Source organism: Pristiophorus japonicus, chromosome 16, assembly GCF_044704955.1.
Source record: "Pristiophorus japonicus isolate sPriJap1 chromosome 16, sPriJap1.hap1, whole genome shotgun sequence".
In the NCBI taxonomy this organism is placed as follows: domain Eukaryota; kingdom Metazoa; phylum Chordata; class Chondrichthyes; family Pristiophoridae; genus Pristiophorus; species Pristiophorus japonicus.
Genome location: NC_091992.1, coordinates 121,062,140 through 121,082,709, shown reverse-complemented (window position 1 = coordinate 121,082,709; position 20,570 = coordinate 121,062,140). Strand labels below are relative to the sequence as shown.

Here is a 20,570-nt window from a genome sequence, read left to right as displayed (position 1 = left end):
AAGGAGTAGAGGGATCTGGGGGTACAGATAAACAAATAACAAAGTAGTGCCGTAGGTTAATAAGGCCATAAAAAAAAAGCACTGGGGTTCATTTCTAGAGGGTTAGAATTGAAAAGCAGGGAAGTTATGTTAAACTTGTATAGAACCTGGAATAGACCACACTTCAGAGTGCTGTGCACAGTTCTGGTCTCCATATTCTAAAAAAGATAGAGGCACTGGGAAATGTGTAAAAAAGATTCTGCTACAGGCTGGGGTGCATTCCTCTACAGCAGAGAAGGCTGAGGGGTGACTTCAGGTCGTCTTTTTTTTTAAATAAATCGTATAATACTCCTGTGAAGCGCCTTGGGATGTTTCACTATGCTAAAAGGGGCTACATAAATACAAGTTGTTTATGATTATGAAAGGGTTTGATAGAGTAGACAGAGAAGATGTTTCCAATTGGGATTTGGGGGGAGGGAAGAGGGAGAAAGGCGAGACGACCAAAATTAGGGGCCATAAATATAAGATTGGTCACTAATAAATCCAAAATGGAATTCAGAAAAAATGTCTTTACTCAATGAGTGGAACTTGCTACCACAGGGAGTAGTTGAGACGAATAGCATTGATGCATTTAAGGGGAAACTAGATAAGTACGAGGAAGAAAGGAGTAGAAGGATATGTTGCTAGGGTTAGATACAGTAGGGTAGAATGAGATTCATGGAGCAGAAACACTGGCATGAATCAATTGGGTCGAATGGCATGTTGTGTGCTACACATTCTATGTATGAATACATTAGTTACACTTGCATTAACCAAACATGGAACGACCTAAATGCAATACTTTTTTGAAGAATTAATTTGAGCGCATATTTTCTTTGAGCGCGATTTTTTTTTTTTAAAAAAGGAGAATCTTTCCCTGACTGGAGGCACTACCTGGTGTTGGGCTGAAGCGATGCAGAATTTGGCATGTTGAGTTCCTAGTCTGTACTGAGTTTGCTGATCTCAGTCATGGTAGCAACTGCAGTGTTCCAAATAGTTTTACTAGATGAGATGAGGAGGAAAAAGTCAGGGTTCCCACGACTAACTTATCCAGCAAACCCTGCAGCAAAATGTGTTTTGGGGTTTGGCTGATATTTCCTCCACCATCCAGTCGTTGCCTGACGCTCATTATCCAAGCTCGCACACGAAGAATTGGTATTTGGGTGATGCAAGGGAGAATGGCCGACATCCATGAAAGCATGGCTCAGCATGCCTTCAGGACACAAGGTGAGAAAACGAAGAGAACTCATGTAATACTTTCAAAGTTAATTTTAAAATGAAAATGCCAATTTCAGCTCCAGACATTGGGCCCAAGTTTCCCTAGCCCCTTTTTCCGGCGGACTAACACGAGATAAGCCGACTGTGTGCTCAAAATGGCGACAAAAAACTTACTGTGTATTCTGGCAGCTCTTCTGTGTCCCCCAGGTCCTGGCACGGTGTTTGTTTGAGTGGGGGGGGGGGGGGGGGGTGAGTGAGGGGGGGGTGGAGCTACAGTCCTGCGGCAAAAACAGTGCCGGCAGCTGTGCGCATGCGCAGTGAAGTCTGCGCACATGTGCAGTAGCTCCTCGCCCTCCCAGCACATCCCGATGCTCGCCGCCTCTATCCCTGGCCGAAGGGACGACCCGATGTTCACCGCTCCTATCTCGGGCCGAGTGGCCTGCCGCACAGGCCGGCTGCCACCTTCCCGCGCTCATCTAGACTCCAGTTTAGTGTGCGCACGGTGTGTGCTGAGGGATGCTTGCCGGGGAGCAGGAGCAGGAACTGGAGGAGCCCGGGCGAGCAGGAGCAGCAGCTGGAGGAGCCCGGGGGAAGAGGGTGCAGCTTGAGTCCAATGTTTGCATCTTTCAAATAGTTTCATTGAAATGTCCCGGAGGGCTCTCCTACTGCTTGTTGTGAACCTCCCGCCCCAAGCCCTGGCCAAAGGGCTTGCTGGTGCATGCTGCAGTTGGCGAGGTAGGACTTCTTATTTTTTAGTAATTGATTTATTTTTCATTTATTATTGATGATGGTTTTTATGCTTCTTTAATGTTGTTGTGAAGGTGTTTAGTTCTTTGCAAAATCCTCTCACTTCCCTTTCGCCACCCCCCACCCCATCTCTGGCTACCTGCACGGATTTCTTAATTCACTGCAAGGTTTTTCTGAGCGGGAACAAGTGGCCACATACGCTGGCCTAAGTTAGTTTGGAGTAACTTTTAGCTGGCTAAGCTTGCTTAAATGGCCAAAACAGCCGTAAGTGGCTGGTAACGCCCCCTTTTGAAAATAAAACTAAACTTAAAAAAAAAACTAACCCACTTATACTGGAGCAAATTAAATGGGGAGAATTGCAATTTTTAAAGTTACTCCAAAAAAATAGAGTTGCTCTTAAAAAAAAAAACCAGAGCAACTCCTGGGGAAACTTGGGGCCCATTCTTGAAGAGCGCTGAAAACTTTAAAATAGGTGCATGGATCAGAGGTCTGTCTGCTTTCAGTCTATTTTTTTTTTAAAAAACACTTCTTTGCAAGATTTTAGAAGCTGGCCAGCTATGGGCAATTGAATTTGATTACTGCTTATTCTAAGCTGCCAGTCTTTGATCATTTGCTCCATGAGTTTGATACCACTTCAAAGCCTAATGAGTCACTTCTGTGTAGGTGGAAAGCTTGACAACTTACAGGCACAATATTTATCTGGAAAGAGCTAATATCGATCACTGGCCATGAATTGGTTATGCTATTCATGGTGTTTGCAAAAATACCCCAAAGGGGTCCTTGGTTGTGTGCTAAAAATGATGCGTCAGTTTACCTGGGTGGTATGAATTGTTTGATAACAAATTTTCTAAGTTACTTAAATCATTGTGATTTATCTATCGGCTGTTTTAACTTCTGTTCCTGCTAATCCTGTTGCTGATTGGTAGTTGTCGTCCAAGACATACAATGCTAGAAGTTATTTTGCCCATCAGTTGGAGATAGAAACATAGAAAATAGGTGCAGGAGTAGGCCATTCAGCCCTTCGAGCCTGCACCGCCATTCAATGAGTTCATGGCTAAACATGCAACTTCAGTACCCCATTCCTGCTTTCTCGCCATATCCCTTGATCCCTCTAGTAGTAAGGACTACATCTGACTCCTTTTTGAATATATTTAGTGAATTGGCCTCAACAACTTTCTGTGGTCGAGAATTCCACAGGTTCACCACTCTCTGGGTGAAGAAGTTTCTCCTCATCTCGGTCCTAAATGGCTTACCCCTTATCCTTAGACTGTGACCCCTGGTTCTAGACTTCCCCAACATTGAGAACATTCTTCCTGCATCTAACCTGTCTAAAGCCGTCAGAATTTTAAACGTTTCCATGAGGTCCCCTCTCATTCTTCTGAACTCCAGTGAATACAAGCCCAGTTGATCCAGTCTTTCTTGATAGGTCAGTCCCGCCATCCCGGGAATCAGTCTGGTGAACCTTCGCTGCACTCCCTCAATAGCAAGAATGTCCTTCCTCAGGTTAGGAGACCAAAACTGTACACAATACTCCAGGTGTGGCCTTACCAAGGCCCTGTACAACTGTAGCAACATCTCCCTGCCCCTGTACTCAAATCCCCTCGCTATGAAGGCCAACATGCCATTTGCTTTCTTAACCGCCTGCTGTACCTGCATGCCAACCTTCAATGACTGATGTACCATGACACCCAGGTCTCGTTGCACCTCCCCTTTTCCTAATCTGTCACCATTCAGATAATAGTCTGTCTCTCTGTTTTTACCACCAAAGTGGATAACCTCACATTTATCTACATTATACTTCATCTGCCATGCATTTGCCCACTCACCTAACCTATCCAAGTCGCTCTGCAGCCTCATAGCATCCTCCTCGCAGCTCACACTGCCACCCAACTTAGTGTCATCCGCAAATTTGGAGATACTACATTTAATCCCCTCGTCTAAATTATTAATGTACAATGTAAACAGCTGGGGCCCCAGCACAGAACCTTGCGGTTCCCCACTAGTCACCGCCTGCCATTCTGAAAAGTACCCATTTACTCCTACTCTTTGCTTCCTGTCTGACAACCAGTTCTCAATCCATGTCAGCACACTACCCCCAATCCCATGTGCTTTAACTTTGCACATTAATCTCTTGTATGGGACCTTGTCGAAAGCCTTCTGAAAGTCCAAATATACCACATCAACTGGTTCTCCCTTGTCCACTCTACTGGAAACATCCTCAAAAAATTCCAGAAGATTTGTCAAGCATGATTTCCCTTTCACAAATCCATGCTGACTTGGACCTATCATGTCACCTCTTTCCAAATGCGCTACTATGACATCCTTCATAATTGATTCCATCATTTTACCCACAACCGATGTCCGGCTGACTGGACTATAGTTTCCCGTTTTCTCTCTCCCTCCTTTTTTTAAAAAGTGGGGTTACATTGGCTACCCTCCACTCGATAGGAACTGATCCAGAGTCAATGGAATATTGGAAAATGATTGTCCGCTATTTCCAAGGCCACCTCCTTAAGTACTCTGGGATGCAGTCCATCAGGCCCTGGGGATTTATCGGCCTTCAATCCCATCAATTTCCCCAACACAATTTCCCGACTAATAAGGATTTCCCTCAGTTCCTCCCCCTTACTAGACCCTCTGACCCCTTTTATATCCGGAAGGTTGTTTGTGTCCTCCTTAGTGAATACCGAACCAAAGTACTTGTTCAATTGGTCCGCCATTTCTTTGTTCCCCATTATGACTTCCCCTGATTCTGACTGCAGGAGACCTACATTTGTCTTTACTAACCTTTTTCTCTTTACATATCTTTCGAAACTTTTGCAATCCGTCTTAATGTTCCCTGCAAGCTTCTTCTCGTACTCCATTTTCCCTGCCCTAATCAAACCCTTTGTCCTCCTCTGCTGAGTTCTACATTTCTCCGTCTCCGGGTTCGCTGCTATTTTTGGCCAATTTCTATGCCACTTCCTTGGCTTTAATACTATCCCTGATTTCCCTTGATAGCCACGGTTGAGCCACCTTCCCTTTTTTATTTTTACGCCAGACAGGAATATACAATTGTTGTAGTTCATCCATGCGATCTCTAAATGTCTGCCATTGCCCATCCACAGTCAACCCCTTAAGTATCATTCGCCAATCTATCTGAGCCAATTCACGCCTTGAAAGTTACCCTTCTTTAAGTTCTGGACTATGGTCTCTGAATTAACTGTTTCATTCTCCATCCTAATGCAGAATTCCACCATATTATGGTCACTCATCCCCAAGAGGCCTCGCACAACGAGATTGCTAATTAATCCCCTCTCATTACACAACACCCAGTCTAAGATGGCCTCCCCCCTAGTTGGTTCCTCGACATATTGGTCTAGAAAACCATCCCTTATGCACTCCAGGAAATCCTCATCCACCGTATTGCTTCCAGTTTGGTTAGCCCAATCTATGTGCATATTAAAGTCACCCATTATAACTGCTGCACCCTTATTGCATGCACCCCTAATTTCCTGTTTGATGCCCTCCCCAACATCACGACTACTGTTTGGAGGTCTGTACACAACTCCCACTAACGTTTTTTGCCCTTTGGTGTTCTGCAGCTCTACCCATATAGATTCCACATCATGCAAGCTAATGTCCTTCCTAACTATTGCATTAATCTCCTCTTTAACCAGCAATGCTACCCCACCTCCTTTTCCTTTTATTCTATCCTTCCTGAATGTTTAATACCCCTGGATGTTGAGTTCCCAGCCCTGATCATCCTGGAGCCACGTCTCCGTAATCCCAATCACATCATATTTGTTAACATCTATTTGCACAGTTAATTCATCCACCTTATTACGGATACTCCTTGCATTAAGACACAAAGCCTTCAGGCTTGTTTTTTTTAAACACCCTTTGTCCTTTTAGAATTTTGTTGTACAGTGGGCCTTTTTGTTCTTTGCCTTGGGTTTCTCTGCCCTCCACTTTTCCTCATCTCCTTTCGGTCTTTTGCTTTTGTCTCCTTTTTGTTTCCCTCTGTCTCCCTGCATTGGTTCCCATCCCCCTGCCATATTAGTTTAACTCCTCCCCAACAGCACTAGCAAACACTCCCCCTAGGACATTGGTTCCGGTCCTGCCCAGGTGCAGACCGTCCGGTTTGTACTGGTCCCACCTCCCCCAGAACCGGTTCCAATGCCCCAGGAATTTGAATCCCTCCCTGCTGCACCACTGCTCAAGCCAGGTATTCATCTGTGCTATCCTGCGATTCCTACTCTGACGAGCACGTGGCACTGGTAGCAATCCCGAGATTACTACTTTTGAGGTCCTACTTTTTAAATTTAGCTCCTAGCTCCTTAAATTCGTCTCGTCGGACCTCATCCCTTTTTTTTTTACCTATGTCGTTGGTACCAATGTGCACCACGACAACTGGCTGTTCTCCCTCCCTTTTTAGAATGTCCTGCACCCGTTCCGAGACATCCTTGACCCTTGCACCAGGGAGGCAACATACCATCCTAGAGTCTCGGTTGCGGCCGCAGAAACGCCCATCAATTCCCCTTACACTTGAATCCCCTATCACTATCGCTCTCCCACTCTTTTTCCTGCCCTCCTGTGCAACAGAGCCAGCCACGGTGCCATGAACTTGGCTGCTGCTGCCCTCCCCTGATAAGTCATCCCCCTCAACAGTACTCAGCAGTGTATCTGTTTTGCAGGGTGATGACCACAGGGGACCCCTGCACTATCTTCCTTGCACTGCTCTTCCTGCTGGTCTTCCATTCCCTATCTGGCTGTGGACCATTCACCTGCGATAAGACCAACTCGCTACATGTCCAATCACGTCATTCTCAGCATCGTGGATGCTCCAGAGTGAATCCATCCTCAGCTCCAACTCCGCAACGCGGTCCGTCAGGAGCTGGAGGTGGATACACTTCCCGCACACGTAGTCGTCAGGGACACTGGAGTCGTCCCTGAGTTCCCACATGGTACAGGAGGAGCATAACACGTGACCGAGTTGTCCTGCCATGACTTAACCCTTAGATAGGCAACAACAATGCTAAAGTTTACTCACTGTTATAGAAGAGAAAAAAGAAAAACTACTCACCAATCACCAGCCAATCACTTACCCCCTTGGCTGTGACGTCACCTTTCTGTTTCTTTCTACTTCTTTTTTGCCTTCTCCCTGTAGCTGCACAAGCTGTGCCTTTTATCGGACTCCCGACGCCTCTCCACGCAACTCTCGCCGACTCTGGGCCCCGGACTCCCTGCTGTGTCTTTTATAGGCCTCACCAACGTACTCCCGACGCCTCTGGGCCCCGGACTCCCTGCTGTGCCTTTTATAGGCCTCACCAACGGACTCCCGACGCCTCTGGGCCCCGGACTCCCTGCTGTGCCTTTTATACGCCTCTCCACACACCTCTCGCCGACTCTGGGCCCCGGACTCCCTGCTGTGCCTTTTATACGCCTCTCCACACACCTCTTGCCGACTCTGGGCCCCGGACTCCCTGCTGTGCCTTTTATAGGCCTCACCAACGGACTCCCGACGCCTCTCCACACACCTCTCGCCGCCTCTGGGCCCCGGACTCCCTGCTGTGCCTTTTATACGCCTCTCCACACACCTCTCGCCGCCTCTGGGCCCCGGACACCCTGCTGTGCCTTTTATAGGCCTCACCAACGGACTCCCGACGCCTCTCGCCGACTCTGGGCCCCGGACTCCCTGCTGTGCCTTTTATACGCCTCTCCACACACCTCTCGCCGACTCTGGGCCCCGGACTCCCTGCTGTGCCTTTTATAGGCCTCTCCACACACCTCTCGCCGACTCTGGGCCCCGGACTCCCTGCTGTGCCTTTTATACGCCTCTCCACACACCTCTCGCCGACTCTGGGCCCCGGACTCCCTGCTGTGCCTTTTATAGATTAAGAGATTACAGCAGTAATGTGTATTTAATTAGTAAAAGGCTTCACTGTTCACTCTGCAGCCCACTATCCCAGATTACTTGCATATTAAAAAAGTCACATTTTTGTTTACATGGACTTGCTTGTGGGAGAATATCCTTCTGTCGGGATTGGGACAAATCATCTTGATTGTATTTGAATTGTAAAATCCTTTTTATGAAATAGTTGGGCCTAATTAGATTTTCTTCTACAGATTATGTGTTATGAATTGTAAAAACGTCATTAGAGCTGGCCATTTCGCCCAATGTGCCTGTGGTGGCTCTCCCATCAAAGCCTTCTACTCCAGTCCCAATAGCCTGTCTTTCCCCATACACAAGAACAATGAATTAGAGTGAACAATCTTACGATAGAACAAGCTGACCTTTGCCATCTGAGGCGAGCCCAGGTATCCGTTCAGCAGCGGTTTCTTCGGCATGGTTGTTCCATTGCTGGTTTTTACAAGCGGCTGCACAGAGTTCTGCTTCGATGCATCAGCTACACTACTCTTGGAGTTTGGCATTCTTCAGGTGAAACAAAAGAACCAGTCCCAAATTAATATTGCACAATTTTACAACTTACAAAATATCTACGATAGCAAATGAACATAAATACTTCACTAGTTAGGTCAAATAAAACTGACATTTATGCAACATATCACGTACCAAATGACTGACCCATTGATTCTCAGTGTAAAATAATTGCCAACACTACAGTGCAATGGTTTATATTACTTCAACTTTCATCAACTATGTCAGTAAACTTATAATTTCTGTGTTAGCTCTCTTCTACTTTTCCTTTTAGTTTCAAATGCCTTCTTTGGGTCACAGTGCAGCAGCAATTTCTCAATTGTCAAGTACAACTCTTGAGAACTAAAATTTGAAGTTTTTATGTCAGGATATAAAGTACGGAAATTGTAGGCCCGAGACCTCCATCCACCCATAATGGGCCATTATTTCAAAAGTATCCATCATTCCCTCTTAATTTTGAGAATACAAACGACCCGTTTCCTCTCTGGCCGGATCACCTGCACTAGCCAGGGGGTCTGCACTCAGGATCCACCACTCCAAACTGCCGCCAGGAAGTGCACACAACAGTGGCCTTGGAATAACCCTCTGCCCAGTGTCCTCCCTATTCATCCTCAAACTAGGATCAGGAACTCAACAAAGCATAAAGTGGGAGGTTGAATTAAAAAAACTTGGGGAGGGAGCAGGGAAGAACGAAGAGAGAAATAGAATGTTTCTCTATTGTGTGTGCAACTTTCTCTCCCTCCCCAAAGATTAGGTGAAGCACATAATACTCTCCCTTCTCCCTACTTGAACATTGTCTAGCTGATAGTCATTTTTCATGATCCACTATCACTTTGTCTGTTCTGATAGTCACTTGAACTTCGAGTCACTCTTTCGCAGCTTTCTCCCATCATTCCCACTCTTTACGCCAGCTTGATCTCAAATACTTCACCACTGATTAATTTCAATCATGATTTGGAAATTACATACATACAAAAGGTGGAATTTCTAAGACAGCCTCAAGATACATTATGCGAGAGGAAGACCCTTTAAACAACAAAAAGTATCACCCACCTCAAGTAGAAAAGTACATAAGCCTGTTGGTTCAGCACCACCTTGATGTTACTACAATGGACCATTGAATCATTCATCTGATACCACTGCCCATTACTGGCCTGAAAGAAAGTAACAGGAAACATTCAAGTCCTGGATAAATTATCTGAAGCTTTCATCATTTCTGCTCATATGATTTTGCTACCCATATCAAGTTACTTTTAATCTTAGGATGTATATTCCATTTTGGATCATGTAATGCATTTGCTGCATGGGTTCTTTAAGAATTCATAGCAACACATTGCTAATAAATCAACTAGTTCTTAATAGCAAAGATTTGACAATCACACGACACATTACCAGTTCATCCACCAGGCTCTCAGCCACCTGCCTCATCGTGGATCCCCCGAACCCAACTGGCTGGGGTTTTATTGAGTCTTGTGCACATCACGTGACTGGCTCAGCCACTCCCAACTCAACAGCTCGACAGCTGTGAGCACATACTCACAGGTGCATACATTACAGATCAAGAAGGATATTTCTCTCTTTTTACAATGTGATCAATGGATACCTTTCATCTCACAGGACATCACTAAGTGATAAAACACGAGAATGCTGGAAATACATAAATTAATTTTACAAAATGGAGGTCCATCAACATTTGGAAAGAGAGAAGACTGGGTGTGAGGAAGGATTGCAGCTTTAACTTGTCTATTTTCTCTAGAGTTGCTGATGAACCTGCTTTGTATTTCTGGTTTAAAAAAAAAAATCAAATCACCAAGTGCCACTGAGGAGAATTGTACGCAAGTATTGGCATTTAATTTTACAATGGCGTTCTATCACAAGATTAAATCCTGATCTAGATTAATTTCAAAAATTAGTCCATTATTATTTAAGACTAATTTTTCAGACAATCTTTTTGTAAGAAAATAACTGGTCGTCTTGGATGTGGATCAGTTCTATCATTTCTAAATCAGTGGCCCACAATGAAATAAGTTTACGTTACTAGTCCGTTAGTGTAGGGCTGTTAAATAAGATAGATTAACAACTTGATTATGAATAAATTGCTACACAGTGGGTAAATGGAACTTTCAATTTAATAAAGAATTTCCAACAACTCAAAAAGGGGGTATGGTTTGGCATCAATTCATTGTGAAGTGGTCAGCTGCGTGACTTCTCACCTTGACATAACAGTAGTAGTGTCCAGCATGACAACTGTATCCAGAATGCACCAACACTGCATACAACCCATAATTGACTGGCTCACCATTACTTTGGGACATATATGGACGCATATTCAAGTGTTCAGGGTAACCAACATCCTGTCAAAAGAGAGAGCGCAAAAATATATTATGCGAAACTTTCACAGTTAACAGTTTATTCCCAAATTTACAACATACAGAAAATGGGTCAACATATTCTTGAGCAAATATTTTCAAACAGTTTCTCGCTTAATCCATACCAATTGCTTAAGAGGTTCACGTATTGTATGTAAAGAGGACCCACCAGTAAGAACTTGGGGGTCCTTGTGCATGAAACACAAAGTTAGTATACAAGTACAGCAAGTAATCAGGAAGGCAAATGGGGGGAAGAGAGTATAAAAGTAGGAAAGTTCTGCTACAACTGTACAGGGTATTGGCGAGACCACATCTAGAGTACTGCCAACAGTTTTGATCTCCGTATTTAAGGAAGGATATACTTGCATTGGAAGCTGTTGACAAGGTTCACTAGGTTGATTCCCGAGAAAGGTTGAGCCTACACTCATTGGAGTTAAGAAGAATGAGAGATGATCTTATTGAATCATATAAGATACTGAGGGGCTTGACAAGGTAGATGCAGAGGAGGTTTCCACTCGTGGGGTAATCTAGAACTAGGGGGCATAGTTTAAGAGTAAGGAATCACCAATTTAGAACTGAGATTGGGAGGAATTTCTTCTGAGGGTCATAAAATCTTTGGAATTCTCTGCCCCAGAGAGCTGTCGAGGCTGGGTCATTGAATATATTTAAGGTGGAGATACAGATTTTTGAACGATAAGGTAGTGAAGGGTTATGGGGAGCGTGCAGGGAAGTGGAGCTGAGTCCAAGATCAGATCAGCCATGATCTTATTAAATGGTGGAACAGGCTCAAGGGGCCAAATGGCCTAATGCTGCTCTTATTTCTTATGTAAGGCTTTAAATATTCGCAAGATTTATAATTACTCCTACGCCATTTGTCCCCAGTACAGAAATGCCAGCTTTCACTATGACTCTTAAATTTTGCAAAGCAGCAACTGTTCAGAAATTCTGAAACAATAAACTCTGCTTTCCATGAAGGAACTGCAGTACAGCCTCACACGGCATTTAATCTGACATTATGGCCGATTTTTCTGCAAGACAGACATTATGTTGCAGCGTAACAAAGCTTCATAGCCACTGAAAACGTAAACACTAAACGGAAAATCACTTCACCTTTGTGATTTTGCCACCACTGAAATTTGCAAACCGCTTCAGGGAAAGGGTCAGCACATTTGATGCTCTGTGAATGGAAAAGCGTTTGGTAGCTGGGACCTTCTTCTTGCACCTAAATAAAGGAATTAGCAGTTAGTCAAAAATATACTTTTGAAGCAGTTAAAACAAAAGCAGCAGAGATATTACTGTGGTCGACTCCATCCAGGACTGGGTCCATATTCACACCTTTTAATTCAATCCTACAAACAGTTTAATTTTTAATATAATTTTCCCAAATGTAATTTACCAACTTCTGATCTCATTTTAAATTCACATAACTGGAATTAATTGCAAAATTACTCTTTGAAATTCTCTACCCTAGAGGGCTGTGGATACTCAGTCGTGGAGTATATTCAAGGCCGCAATAGACAGGTTTCTAGACTCTAGGGGAATCAAGGGATTATGGAGATCAGACAGGAAAGTGGAGTTGATGTCGAAGATCGGTCATGATCGTATTAAATGGCGGAGCAGGCTACTCCTGCTCCTATTTCTTACGTTCTTAAATGTTGTGTTGGTCCCAAATGTATATTTCCATTCCTGGACTGAACGCTATATTGTTTCGAAGGAATGTAATGGATTCTGTAGTAATCATGTAGTTGGAAAAAATGGCATGACCCTAGTCTCAGCCTTGTGAAACCTGGCAAAACATAGCACCCTGGTCTGCACTACTGGATATTACAGGTTGTTTCAGTTTCTTATGAATCCATTGCGATAATTACAGTAGAATCATTAAATAATGTGCTCCCTCCCCCAAAAAATGCAAATAAATGCTAAGTAAAATGTTGCTAGTTCTAAACCAATCAAAATGAAACAAATGAACACAATACAATGGGATGGGGACACTTGGATTTTTAAGTGAAGCCCTTCCCACACTACTAATTCATTTGACCTCCAGTGTAGAAAGGGACAAGTGGACACGAAGCACCGGATGGAGGTGGGGAGGAGGGTGGGCAAAACAAAAATAAAAAAAAAGGAGGGAGAATAACCTCCAGGGAATTTTTGCAGCTTCAAGTGGTCAGTTTCAAAGCATCACAGATGAAGCTATGGATCAAGTATGCCGCCAGCCTCAGTCAGGGATGGCACATAACAAGGGGGAAACCCCAAGGGTGAAATGTGTGTATGTGGCGAGTAATATGTAATATTATCTTGCATATGCGGTAAGTCCACTCCATAAGAGAGCAAGGCAAAATATCTCCCTGAAATTACATGCATTGTATTTCTGCACTCAAATTTACTGCTTTAAGGACAAAGTGCTAAGGTTGGCAGAATACAGAAATTATTGATCTAAAGTGAATGAAATTTGACTTACAAGGCAAGACAAACAGCAAAACCAGAGGTGAAGGGTCACCAGCTCACCTTTCCTGCAGCATATATATATATTTTGAGATTTGACTCTGTCGGCGATGGTCACTCTCGAATGACCATTACTGATGTGGGAGCCTTAATGTGTGTCAAGTGTTTCTAGCATCTCGTGCATTGGGTCCAAGCCTGATCCTGTCCTCATCCAAATTCCACATGTGAACATCCATTAGGGGTCACGAGGTAGTGATCAGGAGTGATAATGCTACTGGATGATTTTTTCTCCCCTGATCCAGGGAACCTGTGATCAATTACTCCCTCGATTGTCAGACCAGCAAAGAAATGCTCATTCCAGCTGAACTTGGAAACTTCATGGTCTGCACAGGTCAGGCACTGACTGAATAAGACTCGCTGTGCCATCGGAAAATCTACAGAATAGGTTTGAAAGGACTTGCTCATTTTGAACAACACTTACTTTGCACACATGTAAGCATTCTCTCCACTGAGAAAATCCGGTTTCACAAAGAGCTCAAGGGCTCGGACAATATTGGGTGCTTGCTGCAAGACAATTAAATATGGGTAAGACCAAATATTAACACTGAACAGCCATCCATTTATAGAAAAAAAAATCATAGTTCTATTTATCTCGTTTTATTTACGCTCTAAGCTGCAATTGCTATTACACAAGACACGTTCACAATTTCTAAACCATGAAAATCTGTATATAACACACACTGGACTATCTATTACACTGTATATAACACCTCCGTGTATCTATTACTCTGGATGTAACACACACTACCTATTACATTACATTAATTGGTGTACATTAGTAGCATTAGAAAAATGTCTGGGAGCATGTCTGTGTAAGAGGTTAGATGAAGTTCACAAATTGTGTAAAGACCACCCAGCAGTCAGTCTTGCAATTTTTATTCTAGATTATTCTTGCCAGCTGTTGAATAATTTCACCTTTTGCAGTAAGAGGAAGCGAAACAACAATAAAGTATATTTGCACAATGTTAGTTATGTTGTCCAGCTTGGGCTGTATCATTTACAGCTTATTTCAGAGTAACAAAGAGGCATAACATGCAGCATGTTAAAACTCAAAGCAGCTAATGCAGACTGAATAGAGACAAGACTTCAATAGCAAGACAACACTTTTTGTAATTCCCATCTGAAGTCCAATATTACACTGGACTTCAATAACAGTAAATCATCATATGCTGTTATTTGATTCCACATCAGTGGGACCAACATCTGCATATATATCGAGAACACTTTACAAAATAAGTGACTTCTATTTAAGAAAGGTGCACTTACCCTTATTTCAAGAGCAATATCCAAATAAGGATCATATGTATCCGATACACTCTTGCAGACGGAACACTTAACTGGGTGCAGGAGGGGAAGAAATCAAAACACAAAAATGGATATTAATTCAGATTGGTGGGGAAAAAAACTTCACTAGTTTTAGAGTCTTCCAATTTCTCTAAGTCAGTACAACCTTAGATAAGAGACCATCCATAGTGGTGGCTATCTTTTTAACAACTTCTCTGCTTTACCTGCTCGACCCAACATTCCCGAGGTTTATCACAAACATAATTATGCTGTTAAAATAGAATTATCTTTTGCCCCCTACCCAGTACAACTTTTCACAAAACTGCATTATGGATAGCCACTGATGATTGAGTGAAATAAGGTGCTGAATTTATAATCTTTTAAGCCCATCACTTCAAATTGCACTTCAATGAAAGTTCTGCTCTTTAACCAACACCACTCAAACAAGTCCCAAAGAAACAATAATCGGGAACCAACAATCCTCCTGTTGGTTTTCATGGCAAAAAGAAAGTTTATCCCAATTGACAGAGGGCCTCTCAGATAGCTATACTTTCCTCTGTAGGATAACAATCTGAAAATTCTCTCATTCTGATATTTGAACTTAGTTTTACTTTTAAAATGTTCACACTCTCTCCAAGTTAAATTGTGTTTTCGTTTATTTATTGTTCCCTCCACTGCCACATCATTCCTGAGCTAAGAGTACAGGCACATGATCTGCGCTTGTGCCTCTGCCAATTTCTCATTAGCTGCTAGGAGGTACATACAACCAGCCTGGGCAACTTGCCCCAATTATTCTGTTCAGCACCGTGAAGTGTTGGCTCAGTGGAGACTCTGAATTCCCCTTATTGGAAATTATAGACATTAGCTCGTGACTTATCACTTTATGATGTAGCACCAACGCACTCTGCTACCAGGAATCTCGCCAGTGTGTTTACTGATGTTGGAAAGTGCATCTGATCTGATTTGCCATTTGTATTTTTAATGATCAATTTACACACAATTCTGCACGATGCAGCTCACACTGCCAGGAAATACAAGGCGGTGACTGCTTCTCAGTCCCATCTTGCAGAGATGAAGTGCTATTTTATTTCTAAAACCACTAAGCTGACTAATTCTTTACTGTAAATCAATTATTGCTAAAAGCCTTAGTTTTGATTTTTATAAATATGATAAACCAGGAAACATGCATTGTGGGTTTTATAAATATAAAAACTGCCTAAATTCTGGACCGGTGAAGTATAGATCCCCTCCGCAACACAGTTTAGTGGGTAGGAACAGGTTTTGTCTGTTACTGCATACATGCGTCTGCTGTGCACCCTTATTAATGCTCTCCAACAAGGTGAGAAAAATTGGAGCATGAAATGAAAAGCATTACCATTATGTTTTTCAGAAATTCACTTATAACTGTGTCAAACTGGGGAGATATGTTTGAAATGCTACGAGGAGAAATATGCACTGTCAACTGGGAAACAATTCCATACGAAATTATAAAAGTGACTCTTATTTCTACCCTCACCACAAACCAAAACAACCCCCCCTCCCCCCACACTACAGACAAAACACTAAGACACTGCAATGTTTGAATTTGGGACAATTGCACACACAGTCCAGCTACTGCTGCCCAGATACCATTGATGGAAACTCATATTTGATGACAATCCAGTGCAAAGATTGAATTTGGCCTTTAGTGGCTAAGAAAATATTTTAGGAAAAAATGTCATCTCCCCATGGAATTTTTTTCCCTCCCCAATTACAAAACTGCAAGTTGTTCAGTTCTGGTATTTTACACAAATAAGCCAGATTCCTCTTAAGGAATGTCTAAGATAATTCGCTTGACAAAAATCATCAGTTAAACATTTTCTAGAATTTCATCTAACTTAACCAAGAAAGGTTGGGAAGTCTTTAAATGAGTAAACCAGCAATTCAATGTTTACAGATGCTGTGTTTTTCACTAGGCATTTTTTTTCAAGGAATGAAAAAGTCTGAAAATAGGAAGCTGTCTTAAAAACATTTGATAAAGACGCAGCAAAGTCATCAAATTCCAAACATTCTTTCACTCGTGGGTAATACCACAATTCATTACTCATGAAATAACTAATAGCTCTGCTTCACCATGGAAGTCATTCCCGAACTTGCTGATTACAACTACATATATAAAAAAAAAAGTCGAAATCTTTTCATTGTACTTACCCCTTGACCGAAGATATCCTCCAAAGATCTGGTGGACTAATGAAGTAGCTTGAGTTTGTCGATCCAGTCTTTTGGGAGAGGGGTATGGGGAGAGAGAGAGAGAGAGAGAGAGAGAGAGAGAGAGAGAGAGAGAGAGGGGGAGAGGGAGGGGGAGAGGGAGAAAGAGAGAAATAGACTATTACACTCAATTGATGGATTACATTGAGGGGACATTGTGCACATACATGTACATGTGGGAGACACTGCTGTATTGAAGTGGGGAACAAATCATTTTAGCTCGAAGGTTTTTTTATTGTTTTCTCACTGCACTTCATTGTAAACCAGGGCAGTCAGATGTACCTTACATTTCAGCCACAGCTGTCTATTTGGTGCACAGAGGTTTATTATACACTACACCAACTAACTGCCTCTTAATTATGTTATGCCGGTACAAGTGTGCTCCACACTGTGTTTCAGACTTGAAAGATGCATTATTGGTGCTATATGGTGAGCTCTGGTATACAACCAGACCTGCCTGGCATAGTGTTTGATAAAGAGCCAAACTGCTCTCAACGCAAGATCTTGGTACCAAGAAGAAAACGTGTCTGCCAAATTGCCTTCCTCCACCTTGTCGTGCACACATTCATTTGCATTCAAAGTCAGCAAATTTCACAGAGATTTCATTCGCAACAGCACTTATTTACAGGTCTGAGCTACCATACAAAACACTGGGGCCCAGCAATTAGTACCAGGAGTGAATACATCATTTTTATGATTTACTTATTCAACAGGTGTATTGCACGCCAAAAAAAAATCCATTCCCACTAATGTCATTCTCTTAATGAGCACAAACTTAATTTATCTCCTTAACAACAAACACTGTGACTGGGTCACTCACAATGCCAATATAGGTACAAAAATTAACATACTTCGTGCAACCATTTAGACAGGCCTTCTGCATAGCATCAATGGTGTATCTCAGAAATTCATGTGCATCCTCTTGATTCCCAAAGCGAAAATGCCTTGCTATTTCTGTAATTAATATTAACAATTATACCAACAGTTGCCAACATCTTGTATTACAAGAATAAAATTCTAAACCTCAAGGACCATGAACAACTCGGATAGAAATCCATGATTTGAGCAGTCTGGTGTCACTCTGGTTATTTTCACGTGACTACTTTAATAATAAACCAGCATGGTCTGAACAGTGCAGTGTGTGTTAAAGACTTGGGAACATAATGGTCTGGTGCGCAGCAAGATTCTAGGAGCGCTGCTAAATACAGCAGGCTATAACTGAGGGGGTTACACACACACAGCTGCATGGCAATTAAAATAGAATTTGAGCAATGTCAGTAAACTTTTGAGAAAGTCACTTCATAACCATACTTGCAGCCAAATTGCAGCATCACATCTCTGTTCAGCAAGGTCATTGCTTGGTAAATTTCTCCACCACAAAGCTGTGGGTCAATTCAAAATTTCAAAACTGAGATTGGTAAGATTTTTGTACGGCAAGCATGTTAAGAGTTCGGGAACCAAGACAGGTAAATGGAGTTAAGATACAGATCAGCCACGATCTAATTGAATGACGGAACAGGATCAAAGGGTTGAATGGCCGACTCATTTTTTTATGCTCCTGAATGCTAGTATTAATTCCAACAGTGACAAATTAATCTGATTAGAAACATAGAAAATAGAAACATAGAAAATAGGTGCAGGAGTAGGCCATTCAGCCCTTCTAGCCTGCACCGCCATTCAATGAGTTCATGGCTGAACATGCAACTTCAGTACCCCCTTCCTGCTTTCTCGCCATACCCCTTGATCCCCCGACTAGTAAGGACTTCATCTAACTCCCTTTTGAATATATTTAGTGAATTGGCCTCAACTACTTTCTGTGGTAGAGAATTCCACAGGTTCACCACTCTCTGGGTGAAGAAGTTTCTCCTCATCTCGGTCCTAAATGGCTTACCCCTTATCCTTAGACTGTGACCCCTGGTTCTGGACTTCCCCAACATTGGGAACATTCTTCCTGCATCTAACCTGTCTAAACCTGTCAGAATTTTAAACGTTTCTATGAGGTCCCCTCTCATTCTTCTGAACTCCAGTGAATACAAGCCCAGTTGATCCAGTCTTTGATAGGTCAGTCCCACCATCCCGGGAATCAGTATGGTGAATCTTCGCTGCACTCCCTCAATAGCAAGAATGTCCTTCCTCAAGTTAGGAGACGAAAACTGTACACAATACTCCAGGTGTGGCCTCACCAAGGCCCTATACAACTGTAGCAACACCTCCCTGCCCCTGTACTCAAATCCCCTCGCTATGAAGGCCAACATGCCATTTGCTTTCTTAACCACCAGCTGTACCGGCATGCCAACCTTCAATGACTGATGTACCATGACACCCAGGTCTCGTTGCACCTCCACTTTTCCTAATCTGTCACCATTCAGATAATATTCTGTCTCTCTGTTTTTACCACCAAAGTGGATAACATTTATCCACATTATACTTCATCTGCCATGCATTAGAAACGAGGCATCACACAACAGCAAAACACAATAAGATTTCCACTGGTTAAGAACATTCTCAAAGTACAAGTTGAAATGAATGTCATCTTAACAGGTCTTCAGTAAAATGAACTGCTCAGACCCTACCACAGATCATCGTTCTCAGTCTACAGCTTACAGCACCTAAAATGAATAACTTACTCTTTAGTTCACGAATAAATGACAACGGTTTGATAGCATTTCCACTGTTGGCAAAGGCCTGTATTAGATGGTTCTGCATGATGCAGATCATACAAAATCCAGTCTGGGGACCTGCAAAAATAAACCGAACACAAACCATCAATACATGAAATGTACCCGAGATCAACAGCTGCCTGGGTATTAGATCTGGTTGAAATTAATACCCGTCAATAGATCAAACTGTAAACCCAATAGTCAATACTTGGACAGAAAGTAAATTGGAACAGCAATCATGCAGTTCTCACCTAGTGTTTCCATTGTTGTAACTATTGTTCTGTTGCCTTTCTGCAGGGCTGCCTTGCTTTTGCAATCAGCTTCTTGGATACATTTTTCCTGCATGCTCGGGTTTCTACCCAATAAAATACCCAACATCTGGGACTGGGTAGTAGGCATCAATAATAGCATGCATTTATAAAGTGCCTATATCATACAAAATGTCCCCAAGATGTTTTCCTGAAAAATTGAAAGAGGCACGAAATAGGGTTAGGAAAGGTCACTGAAGGGCAGATTGAAAGGAGGGGCTTTAAGGAAAAGTAGTGAGAGGCAGATGGATTTATGGAGGGAGTTCTCAAGATCAGGGCTGAGGTGACTTAAGTCCTGTCACCTATAATGGGGTGAAGGGAATGTTAGCTGGACAGGAGGTCATAGAACTGAAGGGTGTGGCAGAGGGTGTATGACTGGACAAGGCCACAGAGATGCGGAGATCCAAGGTGTGGTGTATGTAGGCACCTTTAGTAATGATTCCACAAGGCAGGGTATGATACTTACTGTGTAGACCTGTAGTCCTTTATTTGCAGCTCCTCGAATGAGGACACCAAGCTGTGAACTCCTTTATATACTGGGTTACCTGCAGTGTGCAGGTAACCCTTAGGTCTCCAACAGCAGCACCCTCTGGTGTACAGGCAAGGTGTGTACAGTGTAAGGGTACATTCAGTGTTGCATAAGTGTTACAGACACAACACAGTAAACAGGCATGCATATATAACACCAAGGCAATGGAGTAATTAAAGGATGAAGACAAAGATTTAAAATTGGATGCGTTGGGAAACCGGGGAGCCAATGTAGATTAGTTGGGATGGGACCAATCTAATCGCAGTA

General features: G+C 42.8%; 1 protein-coding gene across 7 annotated transcripts in view; it reads right to left on the bottom strand.

The window, feature by feature from the left end:
• The window catches only part of usp36 (ubiquitin specific peptidase 36), a 94,388-nt gene that overhangs the window by 23,777 nt on the left and 50,041 nt on the right, over nucleotides 1-20,570 (bottom strand). For all 7 annotated transcript variants that reach the window (XR_011587312.1, XM_070857770.1, XM_070857769.1 and 4 more), the window contains 9 exons: nucleotides 19,434-19,544; nucleotides 17,658-17,760; nucleotides 16,750-16,817; nucleotides 14,542-14,612; nucleotides 13,697-13,779; nucleotides 11,884-11,995; nucleotides 10,618-10,758; nucleotides 9,458-9,558; nucleotides 8,260-8,398 (listed from right to left, as the gene is read on the bottom strand). Coding sequence is in view for 6 of the 7 variants with exons in the window: in XM_070857770.1 (XP_070713871.1) it covers nucleotides 8,260-8,398; nucleotides 9,458-9,558; nucleotides 10,618-10,758; nucleotides 11,884-11,995; nucleotides 13,697-13,779; nucleotides 14,542-14,612; nucleotides 16,750-16,817; nucleotides 17,658-17,760; nucleotides 19,434-19,544 (929 nt within the window). In the remaining variant the exon portion in view is untranslated. The remainder of the gene's footprint in view (nucleotides 1-8,259; nucleotides 8,399-9,457; nucleotides 9,559-10,617; nucleotides 10,759-11,883; nucleotides 11,996-13,696; nucleotides 13,780-14,541; nucleotides 14,613-16,749; nucleotides 16,818-17,657; nucleotides 17,761-19,433; nucleotides 19,545-20,570) is intronic.